We start from the raw sequence: 22181 nt of genomic DNA, 5'->3' as shown, positions 1-22181 counted from the left end.
TGTCTTTCCTTGGTTATATCAATCACTTTCTATTTTCCCAATATATGCACCAGTTAGTTTTGACTGTCTGTGTCCTGAAAGAGGACAAGGGATAAATATAGGTGGGGGATAGAAGTTAGGGGAAAGGTGCTGACACCATAAATCCCCTGGAAACCACTTCAGTGGTGGAGGGGAAACAATATGGCTGTCTACCTTGTCTGCAGCTCTGCAATCAGAATCAGCAATTAGCACAAATCCCTGGCATTTGGAGGGCATGGCCCGTTTGCCCAGCCCTGGCTCACACACACAGTGTGCAAGCTACTCCAGGAAAACATGCACAACTGCCTGGCTGGGTGTAGGGGATCGGAGCTTCTACTCTGCTAGAACTCAGCAACCCAGGGGAGAGGCTACATGGCAAAGACAACAGCCAAGTTGCCTACAGACTCTTCAGTTAGGGCACCACACATGGTACAGCACTCACTCTGAATATAAGTCAGCACCATCTCAGAAAGGCTGTTGTAAGAAGCACATCACCTCTCCCATATCCTACCTGGAGCTAAGGTGAAAATCCAATGGCTACATGAATGTGGTTTTCATATATATTGGACCCCAAAGAGGATGGCTATTTTATCAACCTAAGAAGAAAGAGCCAGTGTCTTCTAACAGTGGAAAATTGCAAATAAAAAGTTTAATTTTAGAAACTGAGTTCCCCATTTATAAATACACTAAAACATAGTCAATGCAAAGTGAGATTAATAATAGGTACAGTATTTTGATGAGACAACAACTTTTCTAAAAGGTCACAGGCAATGAGTGACTTGTTTCACCCAGCATACTTAATTGGTGTGAAATTAAAAATGCACCACTTTCTAGATGTTGTAGCAAAAACTCTGAAGACATATTACTGTTAAAAGAATCTGACAACTGACACCACTTCATCCTGATGTCCCTGGGACTCTAAAATACCCGTGATGGCTGAGTCTTTTGTAATATAAAAAAATCTAAACACCTAAGGCTATTCTTATGACTCCTTCCCTGTTAATAAGCCACTTCTTCTAAAAGGAATTTCATACGTGATTTGACCAAATGGAAGCAATACACACATTTCAAAAGACGGCTTCAAGTGTAGAGACACTAAGTCAGAGGCGTGGAGGTTCAATCACCAGAACTGCTGTAAACATCTCATGCTGTCCACTGGCTGGACAATAGGCAGCAAGGAGCGCTTTATAAATAGCCAGGACATCTCCCAGTTAACTGACCACGTGAAACCTCAAGACAAAAACAGAACATGGGGAAGTTCTTCTTACCAACCACCATGTGACTGATATTCCATGAAACATCTAAGTTTAGTTTTGTCTTCAAATGCCACTCTCTGTCGTAGTGAACAGTATCGTCCAGAACATTCTCTGCACTCCTCACATATGTTAGAGCTGCAGATAAAAACTGCTCAGTCAGGATGGCTTCTACTCCACCTACTATTTACAGATTTCATTTGATAGCCACAAAGGCTGTTCTGTTATAATTCAAGCAATTTTTGACTAAAATACAGTACCTGATTTGTTGTTTTTACGTAATATAATAAAAAGCCTAAAGAATAAAATTGTTTACATCTACTCTGTCACTCTAGTAAAACAAATTACTAAACCCCAGCTTTTAAAAATCTTTACATTTATGGATGAAAACCTAATCACCGTATTGTGTAATTGACAAGACAAACTCGCTCTAGTGGCTTTGTAAAAAATACACCATGGTACCTGGCCTGAAGGACTAGGAGTAAGGCACATGTAGACATTATAGTGAGACTGGAAAGGGCCTCAGCGTGGACCTGAGAGTGCCTCATCTTATGTTCTCCTTGGCCCCAACTGGTGCCAGTCACCAGCCGTGAGAAACTGCTGGTGCCTAATGAGCAACAACATCTTTAGCTTGGTAGCTCCATTGTGATTTCAATACTGAAAGTATATTAAGGGAAGATTCACTTTCAAAAAGATAAGTTTTTCAAAATGTTCCATCATCAGCCTGGACTGGCCAAAGCTACCGTTCTCAGTGGGTGTGCTGAACAGCCTTTCAGAAGGGACGATACTCGGGGGACAGCCCAAAAACCTGACAGCCAAGGCTGAGAGGCTCGGCCAGGCAGACTTCTTTAGGTTCCAGTAGGTGAGTGGGTCACAGCTGTGTTCAAGCACCTCCTCCTCCAGGTAGGAAAGCACCATGGCCTCAGGCACCTTCGCCTTTTCTCTTGGGTCTTTCTTTTTGATCTTGGCCATGAGAGACCACAAGCTGTCATCCCCACTGGAGTCTCTCGATGGGGAGCCTGGATCACACCCATTGGAGACAGGTGTGTCCTCTGAGGTAGAATTCAGCATTTCTAGTTCCCTGATTAAATCCTGCTTGTACTGCTCTGCCTCCTCCTCAGAGAACAGGGAGGCTTTGTAACGAGGGTCCAACAGTGTAGCAAAGATGTACCTGGGGTCATGGAGGGTGGCGGAGAGACGGCTCACCATGGCTTCCTTCAGAGACTTCAGCATGGTGTCGATGCCCATGGTCTCCTCAAACAGCATCTCGATTTTCCTGTTCAGGATGTGGATCATGGGGATGACCTGGCTGAGGGTGGACATGTGGCTGCTCATCTCCCGACTTGCAGCATCAAAGGGCTTCAGCGCGTGACACACAGACTGCATGACCTCCCACTGGTCACAGCTGATCAGTTCTCTGAAATTACACTCAATGGACATCTCGTTAATTGCTCTCTTCTGTTCAATGAGCCGTTCGAGCATATGAAAGGACGTGTTCCATTTGGACGGAACGTCCTGAATAAGATGGTGTGGTGGTAATTCATACTCCCTCTGCAGCTCTGCCAATTTCTCCTTTGCTTCGTGTGAGCGAAGCACCCTCTCACACAACTTCCGAGCAATGCTAAGTAAATTCTGGACCATTCTCTGGCTTTTAATGGCCTCACTGACAATGAGATTCACTGTGTGACTGAAGCACTGCACACAGGAGTGCTCCCCTTCATTCAGCGTCTTTCCTATGCTGGGATTGTCGGTCACGGTAATGCCAACCTGAAGGCCAGTGGATGTCACCCAGGCCTCCCACCAACATTCCAGCTGCTTCTGAATGCTGTTGCCGCTATAGTCACAGTCAATCTGTGACACGTCTAACAGTGCTGAGCAGTGGTGGTCCTCACAGTGAGGCCGGACTGAAGACTCAAAGGTGACCCAGTGAGCAGTAAGTGTCAGGTACTCTCGGGTCTGGTTACTCATCCATATTCCAGACGTGAAGTGGACCACACCACTCTCAGCCTCCTTAAGGTGTGACATAATGATCTGTTTCACATTTTCATACATCCCGGGAATAGCTGTCCTGGAAAAGTAGGAAGGGGAGGGCAAAGAGTACTGAGGTTTCAAGTATTCGAGCAGCCTGTTAAAGCCAACATTGTCTACAAAAGAATATGGCTGAAGGTCAAGTGCAATCATTTCAGCTATGAGACTCGTTATCTTTTTGGCAACTGGATGAGAATCGTAAAACTTCTCATTAGTGTCATCAAAGGAGGAGGCTCTTGACAATCCTGCACTCAGGGGCACACGGACTCCTGCAGAAGAGGGTAGCGTGGTCGTGGGGACGTCGGTCTTGAGCACACTGCTGTGGAACCTCTGTAAATGCCTCAGAAGACAGCTGGTGCCCAGGTTGGTTGGCTTCTTCCCCCTGCTTATTGTCCGGCCACAGTGCAAGCACACGACTTTAGTGGGGTCCGCAGAGCAGACAGAAAAATGATTCCACAGCTTGGAGGTCTTTTTACTGTGAGCGGGAAATAGAACGGGGCTGCTTTTTGTGACCACTGTTGGCAAGTCAGTTACCTTGGAGGAGGAACCTGCTGTGGACGCCAAGGTGGTGTATGGAGGATTTGCCAAACTAGCCCCCAGGAAGCCCCTCTGGTTCCCAATGACTTCTGGGTGGCGTCTGTAGAGATGTCTCATCAAACAGCTGGTCCCGACATCACCCTTCTTCCCCCGACTGATGACACAGCCGCAGTGTCTGCACACAGCCTTCAGGCTGTCCATGGGGGCTAGTGAAAAGTGATGCCAAACCTCCGACTTCAGTCTCTTCATCACCTTTTTATTCTGCTGAAATATAGCACCAGGCTCCACCAGGTGAGGGCTCGACTCATCACCCTGCTGCTTCTCAGGAGAGGACACCAGGGAGGCCTCGCCAAAATCATCAGAAGACAGCACAGCATCTTCCATCAGCACATCCCCAGGGTTCAGACGTGCCTGCAGGGTCTCGGATGGTTGGTGTGGGGAGGAGGATTCCAAGGGGGACTCTTGGACCGCCTTCCCTGGTGATGAGGACACACAGCCTGGACCTCTCTCGGGAGGTGGGAGTGCGTGCAGCAGGGTGGGGGAGGTAGAGCAGGGGGGAGGCATGGTTGCACCCCCGCTCTTCTCCTGCAGCACAATGGCACGGTGTGCTCGCCACATGTGCCTGATGAGGCAGCTGGTACCCAGGTCCTTCCCGTTCTTCCCTCTGCTGAACTCACTCATGCAGTGAATGCACACGGCCTTGGAGCTGTCCAGAGGGGACAGGTAGAAGTGCTTCCAGACAGCGGACCACCTTCGGGACCCAGAGGTGCTCTTTGGAAGAGGAAGGCTCTTCTCTGGCCCGTTCTCTGCAGTGTCATCATACTGGGGAGTAGGGAGGGGAGCGGGTGGCCCCACCAGGACTTCTTCCTGGTTGTACTTCTCAGAGATGGACAAGTCAGAGGAGACCTCTTCAGAAGACACGACAGACACACATTCCTCCGTCACTTGCTCAGGAGATGGGATCTTGGAGGCCATTTTCTGGACAAGTTTGATGGGTGACAGTATGGTGCCCAGGTCTCCAACAGATGAGGGCTGTGGTGGGAGCAGCAGTGCAGGGGAGGAGAGGGAGGCCAAGGCGGACACACTGCCCTCTTCCTGGATAAGCACTGTGGGGTGCGCCCTCCTCACATGACGCATGAGGCAGCTTGTGCTCAGATCCTTCTCGTTTTTGCCACGGCTGAACTCCTTCATGCAGTACACACACACTGCCTTCGTGTTGTCCCGAGGGGAGATGAAGAAATGTTTCCAGGCTGGGGACTTCTTCCTGGAGCTCATGTTGCGGCTGGACAGGAGGCTCTGCGTCACAGCCTCCATGGCGACGTCGTACAGCGTGCTGCTGTACTGCGAGAACAGGGCCCCATAGTCGTCCTCATGGTCGGGGGGCAAACACTTCCCTGGGGGCTTGCAGCTGTAGCTCACTTCTCTGATCTCTGCCTGTTCATCACCACTGTCAGCTACCTTCCTGTCCTCCTGTTCAATTTTAAAGTCCACTCTTTCCAAGCTGTGATTTGGAATTCCATCCTCTTTCTCTTCTGTTTTAAAATTTATTTCATCAGAAACTAAATCACCGTCCCCTTTGGGGTGGGTTTCCTGGTTATCCTCCATGACTCACCATCACTGCTCTGGCTGTGTCATCATGTTGATCTCTCAGGTTGGTAAAATATAATCCAAATGCTCATTTGTGCCCCCAAATGTACATTATCTTCAGGGTTTTCAAAATAATTTTATCTTTCGGGATGTTTATGAATATGGCTAATTGCAAATGTTACTGGAAAACAGAAGATGTAACTCAGGAGCACATCGTCTCAGGGTGCAGACCTCTGCTCTCTAGGAGTGGTAACTTCACGTTGTGTAGACTTGCTTGTTGCCCTGGAAACAGGATTGCTACCATCATGATGGTCCTTCTGCATTGCCTACAAAAGATGAAATCAGGTCAAGCACTTAACTGAATTATACATTTCAAACCTGTAGTGCCAGGGACATATCAGCCTCAATATGCATAGAAGAAAATTCCATAGTGATAAAATAAAATAGAAAACCTGGTTCCTTGACTTCTTTTACAATCCACTTACATAATGAAAATACCCCAAAACCGGAAAATAAGGAACAAATAAAGATAGGAATTTAAATGCAAATGGTCTATTAATAAAGGGATGGAGGAACACAGAAAAACCCTGCAACAGTATACAGAGGTTGGTTTGGGCTAGGGTTGAGGCCTCACCCACCAAGCAGTGTACTGGAGGCACCTGCAGCTGCTATAATCAGCAAAGCTGAACTCCCTGCAATCAATTTCATTCGCTTTTGCTATCAGAAAGCGCACACATTTTAGGAACTAAAAAGCCTGCAGCTAACCTCTGAAAGAACTAATTCACAGACTAAACACTGAATGTCTTACAGACAGTGAGGTCCCTGCATGCAAGAATGGAGGACAGTCCTGAGAGCCGAGCAGCGTACGGGTGCAGGGAACACTGTCTTGAAGAACTAAGATCTCCATCAGGTTGAACTGTAAATACTATGACATGCGATGTTCTGAAGGCATATTGGAGTCGACTGAATACATGGAACAGACATGGGCAGCAACATGGCCGAGCTTAGCTGTAAAGCGCGAAGAGGTAAAGAAGGAGTGGAGCAGTTTTGAAAAAGAAGTATAAAAAGGAACAAAAAACCCATCCTTGGCAATTTGATAATACAGATACCAGGAAGAGCATGCTTACCATAATAAAACAAGACTCTACATAACCTACAAAAAACATACTTTTTTTTTTGTAAACACCAATCAGGCGTTTAATATAAATACAACCAGAAGAGAAAGACTCTAATATACACATAAGCGAAATCTGGAATGCCAGTTGTTGGGGACAAAAGGCTGATTTCTGACCTGTTGGCTCAGCTAGCCTCTAAATAAAATCCATTGCAGAGGAGAAATCAAGAAAATGGGAAGGAAAGGCTCCTGTTCAGCTGTGGGAGCAGAGAATGGCCACGGAAGACCAGGGTCAGGGCTGGGTGTGGGCTGGAAAGGGGAGAGCTGGGTCCCTCACCACAATTCAGCCGATCCAGAGCTGCCCCAGATGTGCAGTGGCCCTGCCCTGCTGGGACGCTGAGCAACGCCGAGAGCAGGGTCAGGCTTCCCTGAAGCAGATGGTGACTCCCCAGGGCAGCTGGGCTGGGGTCTGACACAGGCTCTACCTATGGGTTCAGGCTGCCCACCCAGAGGATGGGCATGGGCTTAACCCCACCACCTGCCTCAGCCCCAACAGATGGCAGGACGCTGGCCACACACTCACTGAGTGCTTCCAGCAGCCATGTAGGCACAGCATCCTTGCCACCTCAAGCCCATCTGCTGAAGAGCATTGGATGCCCAGAGATGAAAACCTGGTGCCAGGAGCAGCGCCAGCCAGCAGGGCCTGTGAACAAACACATGTGAGGAACACTGGACTGCCCACTTCATTTGCTCGCAGAGCAGCTGCAGCGCAGTGGAGCCCCGTGGGACTGTAGCTTGTCCCAAATGTTGATAGCAGCTGTTTATGTATAGAAGCATGACACAAATGTTTGAGTGTGTGTATATGTTTGTCCAATTCTACAATTTATTATATGTCAATTATACTCAATGCGAAATAATATGAAATATATATATATATATATGTCTCTGTCCCCAGTTCCTGGTAATATTTGGAGTTTGACCCAGGTTCCTGACACAGAGCTCCTGAAAGAGAGAAGGATGTCTTATCCTAATGAGGTGACTCTAGGTGGCTCCTAAATGGGGACTCAGTACTAGAAAGACCAAGCAATGACTATAAACTGGGAACTACAGCCCTACACCTTCCCCCATCCTCCCGAGAGGGAGAGATGGGCTGGAAATTAATTTAACAACTGGTCATGACTACATGTTCAAACCTCCATAGAAATCCCAAAAGTACAGGGTTTGTGGAACTTCTAGGTTGGTGGACACAATAAACAAAAAAGGATTAAGGTGGCCCGGCCTGCATGGCTCAGTGGTTGAGCGTCGACCTAGGATCCAGGCGATCGGGGTTAGATTCCCGGTCAGGGCACATGCCTGGGTAGCAGGCTCGATCCCCATGACTCTCTCATCATTGATGTTTCTCTCTCTCTCCCTCTCCTTTCCTCTCTCTGAAATCAATAAAGATATATTTTTTAAAAATTAAAAAAAAAGAAGGTGAAATCCCTCATAAAGATATGAGAAAAAAATAATAAAGAAAATATAAACATCTCTATAGATAATGAAAGCACACAAGGAAACCATAGCTTCAAATTAACACACTGTATGCGGGAAACGTATTTATACGTTTTACGTTGACTGGTAGTAGAGCACGCGATAAAAACTACCCACAAACATTAAATAAAAAGTATACCTGACTTCAAAAGAAGCTAATGATATTAAAAAAAATACAAAGGCCTGGCCAGTGTGGCTCAGTGGTTGAGCATTGCCCTATAATCCGGGAGATCAGGGTTCAGTTCCCAGTCAGGGCACATGCCCGGGTTGCGTGCTTGATCCCCAGTAGGGGGCGTACAGGAGGCAGCCGATCAATGACTCTCTCATCGTTGATGTTTAAAAAAATAATAATAATACAAAAGTGACATAAGTCAGGATAGAAAAACACTGAAATGAGGTTATGGATTCTAGAAAGATATTAGAAATAAAGTAAAATAATTTAAGAATAAAGACTAAGTTATAAGCAACATAAGGACAAATATACTCCACAGATGACTGCTTAAGATAAAGAGACTTTTTTTAATGAACCAGAAGTAAAGGGATGGAAAGAGTCAAGAGAAACTGAACAATTTAAAAGACAATTTGCTAGACTGAAGTATAGTCTAGCAAAATTATTGGACCTAAAGAAAACGAAGTGCCAATCAGGCAAAAAATAAAGTCAGTTATAGGGGAAAGAACATAAAATGTCCCGAGTTTGACAGCAATGTTTTATGCTAGAAAACTGAATTACATATCTAAGATATCCAAGGGGAGAAAAAGTGAGCAAGGATTTTATATGCAGTCAATTTGCCTTTCAAGTGTGAGGGACACAGAGAAACTATTACCATCGTGCAAAAGTGAGTAAAGTTTTTTCCATGCATCCTTCCCAAGAGTCTACTAGAGAACAAACCCCAACTGAAGTCTAGAGAATCTGTGACATCAGGACTTGGTGTGTACACTGAGTGTCTATGTATCTGAACTAAGACTGAGTGAGGGTTCAAGGGACAGGAGGAAGTCGCAATGGCTATGTACACTACCAAGTAACGGATGGGAGGACATGGGAAGTCTGATGCAAAAAGTATTTTCACCGCCCTCTGTTAACAACACAGGTGGTACTGGTACTGCAACTGCTATTCTGAGACTGTGCCGCGAGGGGTAAGGCAAATGAGTAGTGATAGTCTAGTATCTCATCTCCTCTGCCCTTGAGAATCAGGATTCTCAGCATAAGAAAGGACAGACATGAGATTCCAAAGGTCCAATAAACATCCTGTAGTCAGTGAACAGGTATAAACCCTAGATCACTGCAAACACCTGGAAACAGTGACCACCCAGCAGCAATGAGCATCCCTAACATCTAGGTGGAGGATTTGAAACACTGTTGCCCATTGAAAAAGACCAGAGCTCCTTGCCCGCATGAGTTCCTCCTGGCTGGGGAGAGCACAGGTCAGCCTGGGACACAGTGGCGCACCAGAGAGCAAGGAGCCGCTGAGAGCGTATTCGAGTTCTGTCAAAGGGTCCAGGACCCACCTTGTAAAGGCTCCCACTGTCCAAAAATGAGGAAATTTGAACATAAAATAGGCTCATAATCACATTAAAACCCATCCAATGTGTTAAGTCTATGAGTTCATATCAAAATAAAATCAGCTGGTCACTTTGGGAGGATGATAGAAAAATGGTTATTTTGAAACCTGACAAAGAGAAAGGATTAAACTCTGATCTTCAGTGTGCTACAGGAGCATTAGCACTCAATAACCAAACAGTAGGTCAGGGCAGGTTTCTCTTCCTGGAGGCCCAGCTCATACATGAGGCAGCCTCAGGAACTCAGCCAGAACTTCCCATTTCACAGCTTCTCATGGAGGAACGCATGCAGGCCTGTGCTTCACTGCTGCCAACACCAAAAAGAGACGACCCCCCACCTGTGCCCCCTGATGGAACACCACCATACCTCCATGCAGGGGACTCACCAGAGCTCAGACCTGAATCTGAACAAGCCTTTAGACCAACTACTGACTTGCGGGGAACCAAGGACACAGGAACATGTCGCACCCACCAGAGGGCCACAATCCGCAAATCTAGACTGAGGCACATGGGCCCACCCACAGGGCCTCCTCCACAAATAATGCCCATGGAGGTAGGCGAGATGGTAAGAGACTAATGTGTCACAGAACCAGGCAACACTTTCCTACGTGGAGGAGTACAATTCACTCGTGAAACTGTGAAGAAAAGTGAGAGTAACTTCCATAAAAGTGAGGTCAGCAGTTACTTTGGTCAGGAAGAAGGGAGGGAGAGTTGATTGGGACAGGTCACGTGGCAGGATTCTGGGGAGCTGACAGAATTTTCTTTCCTTTTCTATTATCCTCAGTGAGGATATGGTTAGTGAGTTAGAGGGCAAGGCAGAGAGAGACAGAGAGAAACCACAGACCAAAGAATATTCATCAAGGGCTTTAAAACATGATACTTTAACTATTCATCCTAAGCAGGACACAGGTGACTCTGAACAATATGGGTTTGAACTGTGCAGGTCCACTTATACATGGATTTTTAAATTAATTACCTGTACTACTGTTTTGGACGTGTAGTTGGGAGTCCCTGGATGCAGAGAGCTACTGTATGTGTTGTTCTATGCCATTTTATACAGGGGACCTGAGCATCTGCAGGGGGTTCTGGAATTGCTTCCAGGATCCCTGTGGATACCAAGGGCCAACTAAGTTTTTGGGGAATCCAACTGTATACATGGATTTTCAACTGCATGGGGATCAATGCTCCTAGTACTTCTATTCTTCAGTATCAATTGTATAAATTAAGGACAAAACTTAAAAACAAAAATACCTTAAACTTTGCTAAGTAGTTTCATTAGTAGTAGTAACATAGGACTGCAAGTTAGCAATCTATTATATTTTAGCATAAAACAAGTAATTACGCCAGTGGCATTAAGAATCAAGATTTTCAGGATAGTGAAAATATAAAAATTTTAAAAATCAAATTAAGTAAACCCATATAATTTTAAATTTGTACTGAAAATGTCAGTATGAATTCATGATGTTTTAAAAATGTTTCCTAGCCTGGCCAGCATGCTCAGTGGTTGAGCATTGACCTATGATCTGTCTCAAAGCAAGAAATGCCAACAGGAACCACTGTTCACCTGAGACGGAGACCCAAGGCCCAGAGGCAAAGAACGCTGCTGGGTCAGACTTCAGAGACCCAGACCCAGGGCCACTTCTAGGAGATGTGGTCAGGGCTGTAATAAGGAGGGAGCCCTCCACACAGTACAGCTCCTGATGCTGCCCCCTCGGCCTCAAGTAGGTGAGCTGACCACGGGTCAGGCTCGGGGAACAGCGGCCTCAGATGAAAACTCCCAGTTCACACCTGCAGATGTAGTGTATCAGACAGAGCAAGCACAGGGCCACACGGCTGGATCCAGGAGCCACCACACAGAGGGCAGCCAGTAGGCCAGCGGGACACCCCAACCCAGGCCAGCCCAGGCTGGAACCAGCCGTGCCTGTGGTAGAGACTTTGCTGGAAAAGGGCCTTCCCTGAAGGAGATGGGAAACCAGGCAGAGCAGGTACCTTAGGGGCACGAGGAGCTGGGCAGGGGGCTTTACCGGCAGGACACAGGGTCAGGAAGGTAGCCAGGCCTGAGGCTGCGGACCTTAAGTGCTAGAGGCTCTCTGTGACTTGTTATGCAGCCAGATTCAGTAAAACACAAAACATGAATAGGAAAAATGGATCTGACAGCTCATGGCCTCACATCTTGAGATTTAAGTCGTGCCCTAAAAAATCCAAGAGCCATTAGAAGATTGACAGTTGCCAACTCTGAAACTATGTTTTGTGCAGAGAAGCTCAGGAGGAAACCGAAAGCAGGCGAGGGAGAGTGGACAGGCCTCTACCCAACACAGGAGGCTCCTAGTACGTGCCGCCAGGGGGCCCACGGTCACTCATCGCTCTGGTCCCGTCACATGGCAATCATCACACCAAAGGAGAAGGAAACCAGACTGAAAAATCGACAAGTACAAAGTAAAGAGAAGGACCACACTGACCACGATCACTGCTCTTCACGCATCAACAGCTCCATTTCCCCGACTGGTTGGTCACACTCCGAAAGCTACGCGGAACAGGGGTCTGAAACACAGATACACACAGTCATCCCTTGGTGTCCATGAGGGATGGGTTCCAGGACCCACCTCGGACACTAAAATCCAAGCATGCTCATGTCCTTTATATAAAGGGCGTAATACACGCCTAGCCAGGCGTGGCTCAGCAGTTGAGCATCGACCTAGGATCCAGGAGGTCACGGTTCGATTCCCAGGCTGGCACATGCCCAGGTTGCAGGCTTGATCCCCAGTCAAGGGTGTGCAGAAGGCAGCCAATCAATGACGACTCTCTCATCATTGATGTTTCTAACTCTCTCTCTCCGTCTCCCTTCCTCTCTCTGAAGTCAATAAAGATATATTTAAAAAAAAAAAATAAAATAAAATAAAGGGTGTAGTACAGCTGACTCCACCCCTCCCCAGAGAGTAAAAAAAATCACATATAACTTTTGACTCCCCCCAAATTAACTGCTAGTAGCCTACTGTTGACCTTACTCGTAATATAAAAAGTCCACTAACACATACTTTAACCACATATGTATACGTAGTGCTCTTACAATAGGGATAAGAAAATGTTAAGAAAATCATAAGGGGAAAAAACTGCATTTACAGTATTTACTGGAAAAAAATCCACATATAATTAGACCCACACGGTTCCAAGCCCTGTTGTTCATAAGTCATCCGCCTGTAAACTTTAAATCATGGCTAGATTCCTTATTAAACTTAACACAATGTAAACAGCAGTTACACTGTATTGTTCAGCGAATGACGACAAGGAAAAAGGTCTGTATGTGTTCAGTAGAAACAACATGCAGCATCATAGGCTGGAGTACAGAGTATACATCATCAAGACTGTAACTTTTTTCCTAATATTTTCTTTCAACCTGCCCTTGGATGTGGAACCCCCAGGTACAGAGGACCAACGTACTTCCTGCACTAAGTAATCACTGCACAGCAGCTGCTTCGCACACAGAGTTCAGTACACAACCCTAATAATTTACTTAAAAATCTTTCTCCAGCCCTGGCTAGAGTGGCTCAGTGGTTAGAGCATCGGCCCACACACAGAAGGGTCACGGGTTCAATCCCTGGTCAAGGGCACCTACTTGGGTTGCAGGTTCCACCCCTAGGCCCAGTCTGGGTGCGTGTGGGAGTCAGCCAATAGATGTGTCTTTCTTATATTGGTGTTTCTCTCGCTCTTCCCCCAATCCCCTTACTCCCTTTCACTCTCCCTAAAATTCAATGGAAAAAATATCCTTGGGTAAGGATTAACAAAAACAAAAAAATCTTTCTCCAAGGTATTAAGAATATTTTTTGCACAGCTTGAGTTGCTTACAAACCTCCTCATGTGCATTAAAGAACAGAGCAAAAAGTTCATATCCAACAACATCAGGAATTAACGAGAACAAGTGTGGGGGGATGGGGAAGGGCTGTCAAATAATCACCTGTTAAATGGATTAAAGTCTGAGCTTTCTTCCAATATAGGACATGAACTGTGTCCTTTGAAACTTTGAAGATTCACAGAATATCTTCAACATGCCCTAGAGCTTTTCCTGAGAAATTGCAAATCGACAAGCAGATATAATCTAGGGACTGCAGTTGGCCCATTCCTCATGGACATCACAACAGAAACCCTGAGCAGTCAAACTCCTAAGCAGCTTCCTCTCCCAAGACAACTTTGCTAGTAACTGAAATTAATTCATAATTAAAATCTGGCTGATTCATAGCACTTAGAAACCCCCCCAAAACTATTACTAAATCCTCTCTAGTCTCCTAATTTTATCACTGGCATTGAGAAAACATCAAAAACTAGTATTTCTAGCCCTGGTTCAAGTGGTTCAGTGGTTAGAGCATCAGTCCGAGCACTGAAGGGTGGTGGGTTCAGTTCTGGTCCAAGGCATATACCTGGGGGTTTCAGGTAGGATCCTTGGCCCGGGTCTGGGCCTGTGCGGGGGAGGCAATGAGTTGATGTCTCTCTCTCACATCAATGTTTCTCTTTCTCTCCCCCTCCCTTCCTTCCTCTCACTCTCTCTAAAAATCAATGGAATGGAAAAAATATCCCCGGGTGAGGACTGACAAAAAATAAATTAAAAAAAATTAATATTTCTATATAAGAAGTCACAAGGATGCCCTTGCTTTATTTTGCACACTGGCCTCATCAAAGTCTAAACTGGAATTTTTAAAACCATGCACTTGGTCTGATCACAGTTAACTCCAAAACGACTTCCCTGTTTCACCAGCAGGAGAAGCTCCCCCTGAAGCCGCGGCTCCGCAGGCCCTTGTCCCCGGGGTGCGGTGTCTGCTGAGTGTCGCCCGGTACGGGGACGGCGCGGGCTGCTGCTCTTAATCCTCCCCGGAGGACGCTTTTCCCGCTGCCGCTCAGAGGGCAGGGGAGAGAAGCGACGTGACGGACACACACGAATGGTTTCCTCCCAGGGCCAGGGCCAGAACCTGCAACCCAGGCACACGCCCTGCACCGGAATCGAGCCGGAGACGCTGTGGTCCGCGGCCAGGCGCCCGACCCACCCACGTCACCGGCCTGGGCACCTTTTTATTAACTGAAGGCGAACGGTCAGGCCCAGAGGCACAACGACAACCCAACAGCTTCAGGAGCCGGAGCTATAACGGCCCGTCCCCTCCGCCTCCCGCGACGCCCAAGCAGGGCCCGGGCGCCCGTCCTGCAGCGCCGGTGGGAACGGAAGGCGTCCGCAGCAAAGGCCCGGAAACACCGCACGGCGCGGGCGGCGGGCGCCGCGGGGAGACCCGGTGCGCACCTGTCTCGGCCGCGGGAGCCGCCCGGCCGCCCGGCCCGCGGCGCCACCGGGCACCGCTCCTCCCGGGCGACTTCCGTCCGCTCCGGCCCCGCGCCCGCCGCGCAGACCCCGCCGCCCGCCCGTCACCGCGGCGGCGCCCCTGCGAGGGCGCCCTCCGCGCCCCGGGCCGCGCAACTTTCACCACTTCAGGTGTTTCGTCCACAAACCCCGCTGCCCGGAAGACGCGCCCCGGGGCGACCGGCCGGCCGGGCATCCGCTCGCCAGCTGTCAGCGGGGCCGGGGCCGGCGAGCGCTGCAGGCACCGCGGCCCAGTCGGCGGCCCGGGCGGGGTCCAGGCCCCCGGAGGCCGCGTCCGCCCGGCCCCTGCCCGGCCCCTGCCCGGCGCAGACAGGTCCGCGGGGGCCCGTCCCGGGGTCCGCCCCCCTGACCCCCAGCCCCGTCCCCGCCCCGCCCCGGGCCCGGTCCGGCTCGGCCCCGACGGCGCCACGACGGCCGCGCCGGGCGCGAGCTCGCGGCTGAGGCGGAGCCGACTCCGTCCGCGCACTCACCGCGGGCCCGGGCTCGGGCGGCGGGCTCCCGCGCGGCTGCGGACCACGGACGCGCTCCCATTCATTGGCCGCGGCTTTGTCTGCCCCCGCGGCCCGCCCGCCGCCGCCGCCCGCCGCCCGCCTGCCTCCGACGCCGCGGGACGCTGCCCCCTCCCAGGGCCTCGCGCAGCGCGGGGCGGGGCCGGGGCGGGCCCGGGGCGGGGCCTGAGTGCGCAGGCGCACTAGCCATGGGCCCGCCTCGCTCGGGGCCCCGCAGGGCGAGGAGCTCCCGCTGCGCGGCGGGGAGGGCCCGGGGCCGACTGCGCAGGCGCAGACCCGCGCTCCAGCCCCACCCCGGCTCCTATCCCGACTGAACCCCCGGGAGAGACCCGCCCCGGCCCCGCCCCGGCCGGCGGATCCGCCACGCAAGCGCAGTCGCACGCCTCAGCCTCAGCCCGGGAGACCCAGCCCTGCGGGGTGTTGGGCGCTAGGCTCGCCGGCAGGTGCGCGCGGGTGCGCCAGCCGCTGCGGGTTTGCGTGGTCCTGGCGGTGGGCCCCGCACCTGAGCCTGCGGGACGCGAAGCCCACCTGCGGGCGGCCTGCCCCGCGTGCCCCCGGCCGCGTGACGCAGCGCCCGGAGCCCGGCTCCCCGGAAAGGGCCGGGTGCCCGCCTCCTGCGCAGGCGCCCCGGAGGCGCTCCAGCCACGTGCCGGGGGCGCTGAAGCCCTTAACTGCGAGGCGACCGGGCGCTCCGGGCGCGGCCTCGTCCCCGGCGGAACGGGGTCAGACAACGCCCTGGGCCCGGGGAAAGAGCCCCGCCCTGCGCGGCCAGCGCCCGGCGGCCTCGGGGTGGCGGCCGGGGCTTCCGAGCAGCCCCTCGGGCAGGGGCCCAGCGGCCGCAGGTGCTGACCACATGGACCCCAGCCCTCCTCCCGCATCCGCAAGAAATCTGGACGCGCAGCGCAGTTTCCTAGAGCAGTGTCCGCGCGGGCCAAGTACACGCCACAGACCGCATCTGGACCAGAGGCTGCGCTTGGCGCCCCGTTTGGACTACGGCTCATTTTCTAAGGACAGGAGACGCCTGTGTTCTCATCACGAGCGCCAGGCAATGACCAGGAGGTCGCTGCCCCGACGGTCGCTGCCCCGGTTCTGTGAGTTCAGGAGCCCCTTCTGCCCAGCGCCCTCCGCGGCTCTGGTCCCCGCCCCCCCACAGCCTCCGCGCCCCCCTCCTCCTCGGCAGCACCCCCTGGCCCGCTCATGGGTCCAGCCTCGGGTGCCCGACTTCCACGACTAGCCAGCCAGGCAGGAACTTAGCACCTTCTCATTCCCTGAACAATTTACTTATTTCCATAACTCAAAGGCAGAGTTTTGTTTTGTTCTCATCGATGCCCGCCCCCCCCCAGGGCTGCCTGGCACGCAGCAATGCTGGATGCCCGCTGTATTGCTCGTCCCTCACCTGTTTCTGTGTGCCCCCCAGGGAAGACTGTTTTCTCCTTCGTAAGTGCATGGGGAACAATCAAAATAAGAAGACTATTTCGTGACCTGTGAAAATTACATCAACTTAAAATGATCTAGCGCCCATTCCCCTAACATGGCCTGGTCCACAGAAACCCCCACGGATGCTCGATGCCCACTGGCTGCGTGCTGCTGGAGGCCGTGTCCGGAGGGGAGTGGGGCGGGGCAAGCAGACGCCGTGGCTGGCCTTCCAGGGGCTGAGGCCCCCAGCGTGGCGTTGGGCACTGACACCAAGTGAACCCAAGCACTCCCCACTCTTTTATCCCCCCATCTGGTACCAAGTCCCACCCGGGTATCAGCCCCCAGCCAGTATCCTCCCACCCAGGTATCTCCATCCCTGCCCCCTGCCCTCAAGCCCCCTGTGGTGGGGGGGCCTGGAGTGGAGGCTTTAGCTGCCCCAGGACCAGCAAAGAGGAAGTGCCCTTCAGCTTCCCCTTTGAACCGTTTTCACTGTCACTTTGCGGTGTGAGAGGCAGAACTGCAGTCTCCTGTTGTAGACCTGCAAGGTGTCCCGCTCTTTTTCTCCGGGGGCTCATGCCTCCAGTGGCTCTCCTTCCTGGGGGACACAGCTACAAAGGCCTTAATCAGGGTGGAGTTGGGCAATCAGATGCCAGGGCTGGCCTCCCAGGGGCCCTGCAGGGCCCCAGGGAGGGGTTGCACTTAACCAACTCGGGGAAGCTTTCTACCCCAGCAAGGATCACGTTGAAAAAAATTAGGTGTTTTCATACAATCGTTTCCAGGTTTTATATACAAGCCAGTAGATTAAAAAAAAAAAAAAAGATTTTACTCTGTGTACTCTTTTCTAATCTGTTTTCTCTTAAAATACCTACCTGTGTCCGGGCCAATCATGGATGCACAGTGTGGCTCTGTTGGCTGCCTGGTGCTGCACAGCACAGGTGGGCACACAGCTCTGGGAAAGAGTGCCAGCTGTGTCCGGCTCTCTATCATAGACAGTTCTCTGAGAAGATTGACTACTCCTATGCCTTTGCAGACCTTTCTGGTTATTTCCTCAGAAATAATTCCTAGCAGTGGAATTTTTTTAATTGAAAATTTTATGGAGGTGATAATAGAATCACATGTAATTCTAAGAACTAACACAGAAGGTGCCCTTGTGCGTATTGGCTAGTTTCCCCAGAGGTAACATTTTGTAAAATAGTACATCACAACCAGGACATTGACGCTGATACAGTCAAGATGGGGAAGACAGGTGGAGAGAAGTTGGGACACGAAGGCCAGGCGCTCAGTATCTGGCGTGTTAAATTTGAGACGTCTACTAGACATCCCAGAGGAGATGCTACGGAGGCTGCTAGATATAGGAGCTGTCAAAGCATAATTTTCAAAAAAGTTAAAAATATGACTCTACAGCTCTAAAGTAAGTATCTGTGAAAGATTTATTTAAATCATTCATGAGGAAGCCAGCGTGATGGTGAGGCTGCTTCAACAGATTGGCGAGACAGGGAAGTATCTAGTGGGTGAAAAAAGCTTGCTTGAGAAAACTTGCTAATTTAGATGAAAAACAGGTCAGTGTTCTACGGGGCCATAAAACTGCAACCTCTCCTAACTGTAATCTTTCCTACAGACAGAAATAATTTCTATCATTTACTACTGGGCAAAATTCATTTGCACTGCTTTCAGAGAAGAATCATTTTACCAAGCCATTGTTTTCTACAAGTCTGCCCTCCCTGAGTTACATAAAAAAGAACACCTCCACAATCAATAGTAAATAAGTTAAATCGCACACCCCATTGAATCAGAAAAGTTCCTCGGCAGGTCTGCTAGACAACTGACTCAGCCGTCCACTCAAAGGACCCACAGCCATCTTCCTGCCTTTTCATGTTTTGGAAAAACTTTTTCAGCCTCCCAGTCCCTTACCCATGATGATAATCTCCAAAGGTTATTCTTGAGCACAGAAAGCTGGTCGCATTGTGTCTGGACCTGATTCATCCACACAGGTGCTGTAAGAAGTGCTAATTAACACGCTCAAGCCTCCCGGTTGGGCCAGCACATCTAAGCCACATGGCGTTACTCAACACACAAGCCGGAAATTCAACTTCTGTCTGGAGATGTCATCATAAGGAATGTAGGACTGGGCCTCTATTACGCCTGAGATTTTAACTTCTCTTATTTGCTCTTCCTAGGTTACAAACCGAACCAAACCAATGTTCCTCGGGTTCACCTGTGAGCGTAGGTATATTTCTGTCTTCTCGAGGACTGTGGTGTCTGCCACAGTTCCTGTCTTCCTTACTACTTGGAAGACTGAGAGCTGACCAGTGTGGACCTGAGGGCTGTGTGGACATTGGTTCAGCACAGATGCTACATCCCTTGTTCCGAAGCTGAATGTGCCATACAGAAAATCACATGAGATGTGTTCTCAAATACAACAGCAACATAAGGCCTTGGTTGCACAAGTGATTTGTCTAATTATATCCTGGTAAAAAGGGGGACTGGCTTTTATTAAAACTATGCAAATAACTAGGTTTCTCTTAAAAGTGAAGAGTCAATAAAAACTTTTTTCTTGAATTTTGAAGTGAGAAAATACCATTCAAAGAATGTTTTCCAGGAACTGACTTGAGACCGGTTCAATAAAGTGCACACCTTAAAGAAAAAAGTTTCACTTGTTCTGAAAGCGCAGCCTACTAAATTAAAGGTTAGAGATAGATTGAGAATTTCTGCCAGAATACAGAACATTAACAAATAACACCAGTGCCCTTCTTGCCTTTGTTGGCCCCAAGCTTTCAATAGCAGATTTAATGGTGTGGGGCTGGGGTGGGGGTGGGATGTCCCCAGAATTGAGCTTTTGGCTGGTGCATCTAATGGGCAGGAGGGTTGATGTGTCTGGGGACAAGTTTCTGGCTGGTATGGCCCCGACACACAGTGAGGACTGAGCCACTAGGTGAACGCATAGAGGTTTCTCACTGCTGAGCGTTACACAGGAAGGGGAAAGGACAGAACGAACCCTGCTGGGTTGGAATTGAAGCTCTCAGTATGAACTCAAGGTTTGTTATTAGGTATGGAAGAAGGTGGAGGGGTGTGTGTGCACTTACACACCTCTTCCCTAGCTCTCTCTGCTGAGTGTAAGTGGACTCACGCTTTACGGTCTTCTGCGAGCTGCCTCTCCCTTTCAGCGTTACTGAGATTTAGCATGCGGCTCAAAGCGTTGCAAGTCATTCCTTTTAGCCCTGTGTGCTACTCCATTGTATGGACACACCTCACTTTACTATCCATGACATTTAAGGTTTTCCCTCAATGTTTCTGCTAGTAAGAACAGTGCAGCTTTGAACATCGATGCGAATGTCCCCTGATGAACAAGTGCAGGTTTCTCTGGCCTACATCCAGGCATGGAATTTACCTAGGAATGTACATCAGATTAACTCTACAGTTGGGGATAGGCATGCACACTGTGGCAGCTTACATTTTCTCAGTGTGGCCGCAGCAACTTCTCCCAAACCTCACGCTCCTCTTTTTAAAAAAATCTATTTTACTGATTTTTTTAGAGACAGAGAGGAAGGGGGAGAGAGAGAGAAATATCAATGATGAGAGAGTCATTGATCAGCTGCCTCCTGCATGCTCCCTACTGGGGATCGAACCCACAACCTGGGCATGAACCCTGACCAGGAATCAGACGGCAATCTCCTGCTCCCTAGGCTGATGCTCAACTGCTGAGCCATGCCCAGCTGGGCTGCTGTGTGACTTCTGAGGTGACAGTATAAAAACTGGAAGCCCAGTGAGTCACCTTGCCAAAAAAAGTTAAAATAAGTGATACAGGTCCCACCTGGTTGTCTTGGGATTCTTGCTCTTGGAACCTGACCACCATCCCACGAGGAAATCCCCAAGGTCCACAGCCCATAGCCTGAACCAGCTTGCCAGCCACATGAGTGCACCATCTTGGACATGGCCCCTGCAGCCCCGGTGGAGATGGCACGGCATGGAGTCCACCAGCTGTGACTGCTGAATCCTGCTGACACAGCAGATCACCAGCAGAGGAAACGATTGCCGTTTGGAGCTATGAAGCCAACTCCATTTGGTAATGCCGTATTATTTACCAAGATAATTGCACTGCCCGACCTTCCGGCCAGGAGGGTTCAGTTGACCCATCTTCTTGCCATCGCTGGGTATTGCCAGACTTTAACATTTGTGCTCATTTGCTGTGGTTTCAGTTTGCATTCCTAAAATCACTCGTGAAGTTATTGGCCCTTTCCATGCTCTTCTCTGTAAGGAGCCCGATTTTGGGTTTTGCCCATCATTTTATTGGCTTGCCTTTTTCTACTGGACGGGAAAGGGTTCGTTATATATTCTGGATGCTCATCATTTGCAAGGTACATTTGCTGCGAATATCTTCTAACTTTTAGCCTTTTGTTCTTCTCTTTATCGTCTTTTGAGGAGCAAAAATTGTGATACACGTTTTCCATTCTTTTATTTGCAATCTCTGTCACATTCTTAGGTGCGTTTCTTTTTTTATTTTTTATCCTCGCTGGAGGATATTTTTCCCCTGCTTTTCAGAGAGAGTGGGGGAGAGAGAGAAACATCCATGTGAAAGCGACACAGCCATCGGCTGCCTCCTGCAGGCGCCCCGACCAGGGCCGGGACCTAGCCAGCAACCCAGGTGCATGCCCTTGGCTCGAATTGAACCCCGAACCCTTCAGTCTGATGCTCTAATGCTCTAACCACTGAGCCAAACCAGCCAGGGCTTAGGTGTGTTTCTTGTAAACAGTATATAACAGTATCTATATTCCAATTTGAGAGTCTCAGTCTTGATAGATGACTTTAATTCAATCGTGTCTCCCATGACGCAAACATCTGAATTCATTCCTATCTCCTCTTATGTTTCTTCTTTACTATGTGTTTATCTTTCCCTCCTTTCTGCTTTTGTTGGCACTTTTGGTTTTTCTTCATTTCAGTCCCCCCCCCCCCCCAGCTGTCCTGAAGTCTGTACATCCTGCTTCCATTTCTCTAGTGGAAACTTGGACACTTTAATACTTTAAGCCGTTTCCTGTAGATTCTGAAATCCTCTGACACCACCAGCGGCGCGGGTCACTTGTGCTTTGCCCCGCGCTCAGCTCCCCGCGATGCTCACCCCCAGGTCCCGTCTCACGCGCCGGGGCGTGTCTCGGTCATTTTCCAGACTTGGTGTGAGGTCGGCTTGCACGCTCACAGGCTGGGAAACGCGTCACCTGCCGCCTCACCTGAAGGCCAGTCTCACGGGTGCGGATTCCAGGCCCGCAGCCTGGAGGCTG

At 49.8% G+C, this 22181-nt stretch overlaps 1 protein-coding gene across 6 annotated transcripts; it reads right to left on the bottom strand.

Moving 5' to 3' along the window:
* Positions 1-647: 647 nt before the first annotated feature.
* On the bottom strand, positions 648-22181 carry LOC308552917 (zinc finger BED domain-containing protein 4-like). Of its 6 annotated transcripts, none has more exons than XM_081128351.1 (3): positions 20720-22181; positions 12084-12165; positions 648-5749 (listed from the first exon to the last, which is right to left on the bottom strand). In XM_081128351.1, exon 3 carries the CDS (start codon positions 5439-5441, stop codon positions 1923-1925), a length of 3519 nt encoding a protein of 1172 aa, XP_080984477.1. In that variant the 5' UTR covers positions 5442-5749; positions 12084-12165; positions 20720-22181; the 3' UTR covers positions 648-1922. The 6 variants fall into 6 exon arrangements, with proteins under 6 accessions (XP_080984477.1, XP_080984476.1, XP_080984479.1 ...); XM_081128350.1 differs by lacking the exon at positions 20720-22181 and adding an exon at positions 15454-15611; XM_081128353.1 differs by lacking the exon at positions 20720-22181 and adding an exon at positions 14906-15003.

Source organism: Miniopterus schreibersii, assembly GCF_964146895.1.
Source record: "Miniopterus schreibersii genome assembly, chromosome: 2".
In the NCBI taxonomy this organism is placed as follows: Eukaryota; Metazoa; Chordata; class Mammalia; order Chiroptera; family Miniopteridae; genus Miniopterus; species Miniopterus schreibersii.
The sequence above is the reverse complement of the archived record's forward strand: the minus strand, read 5'-3'. Positions and strand labels throughout refer to the sequence as shown.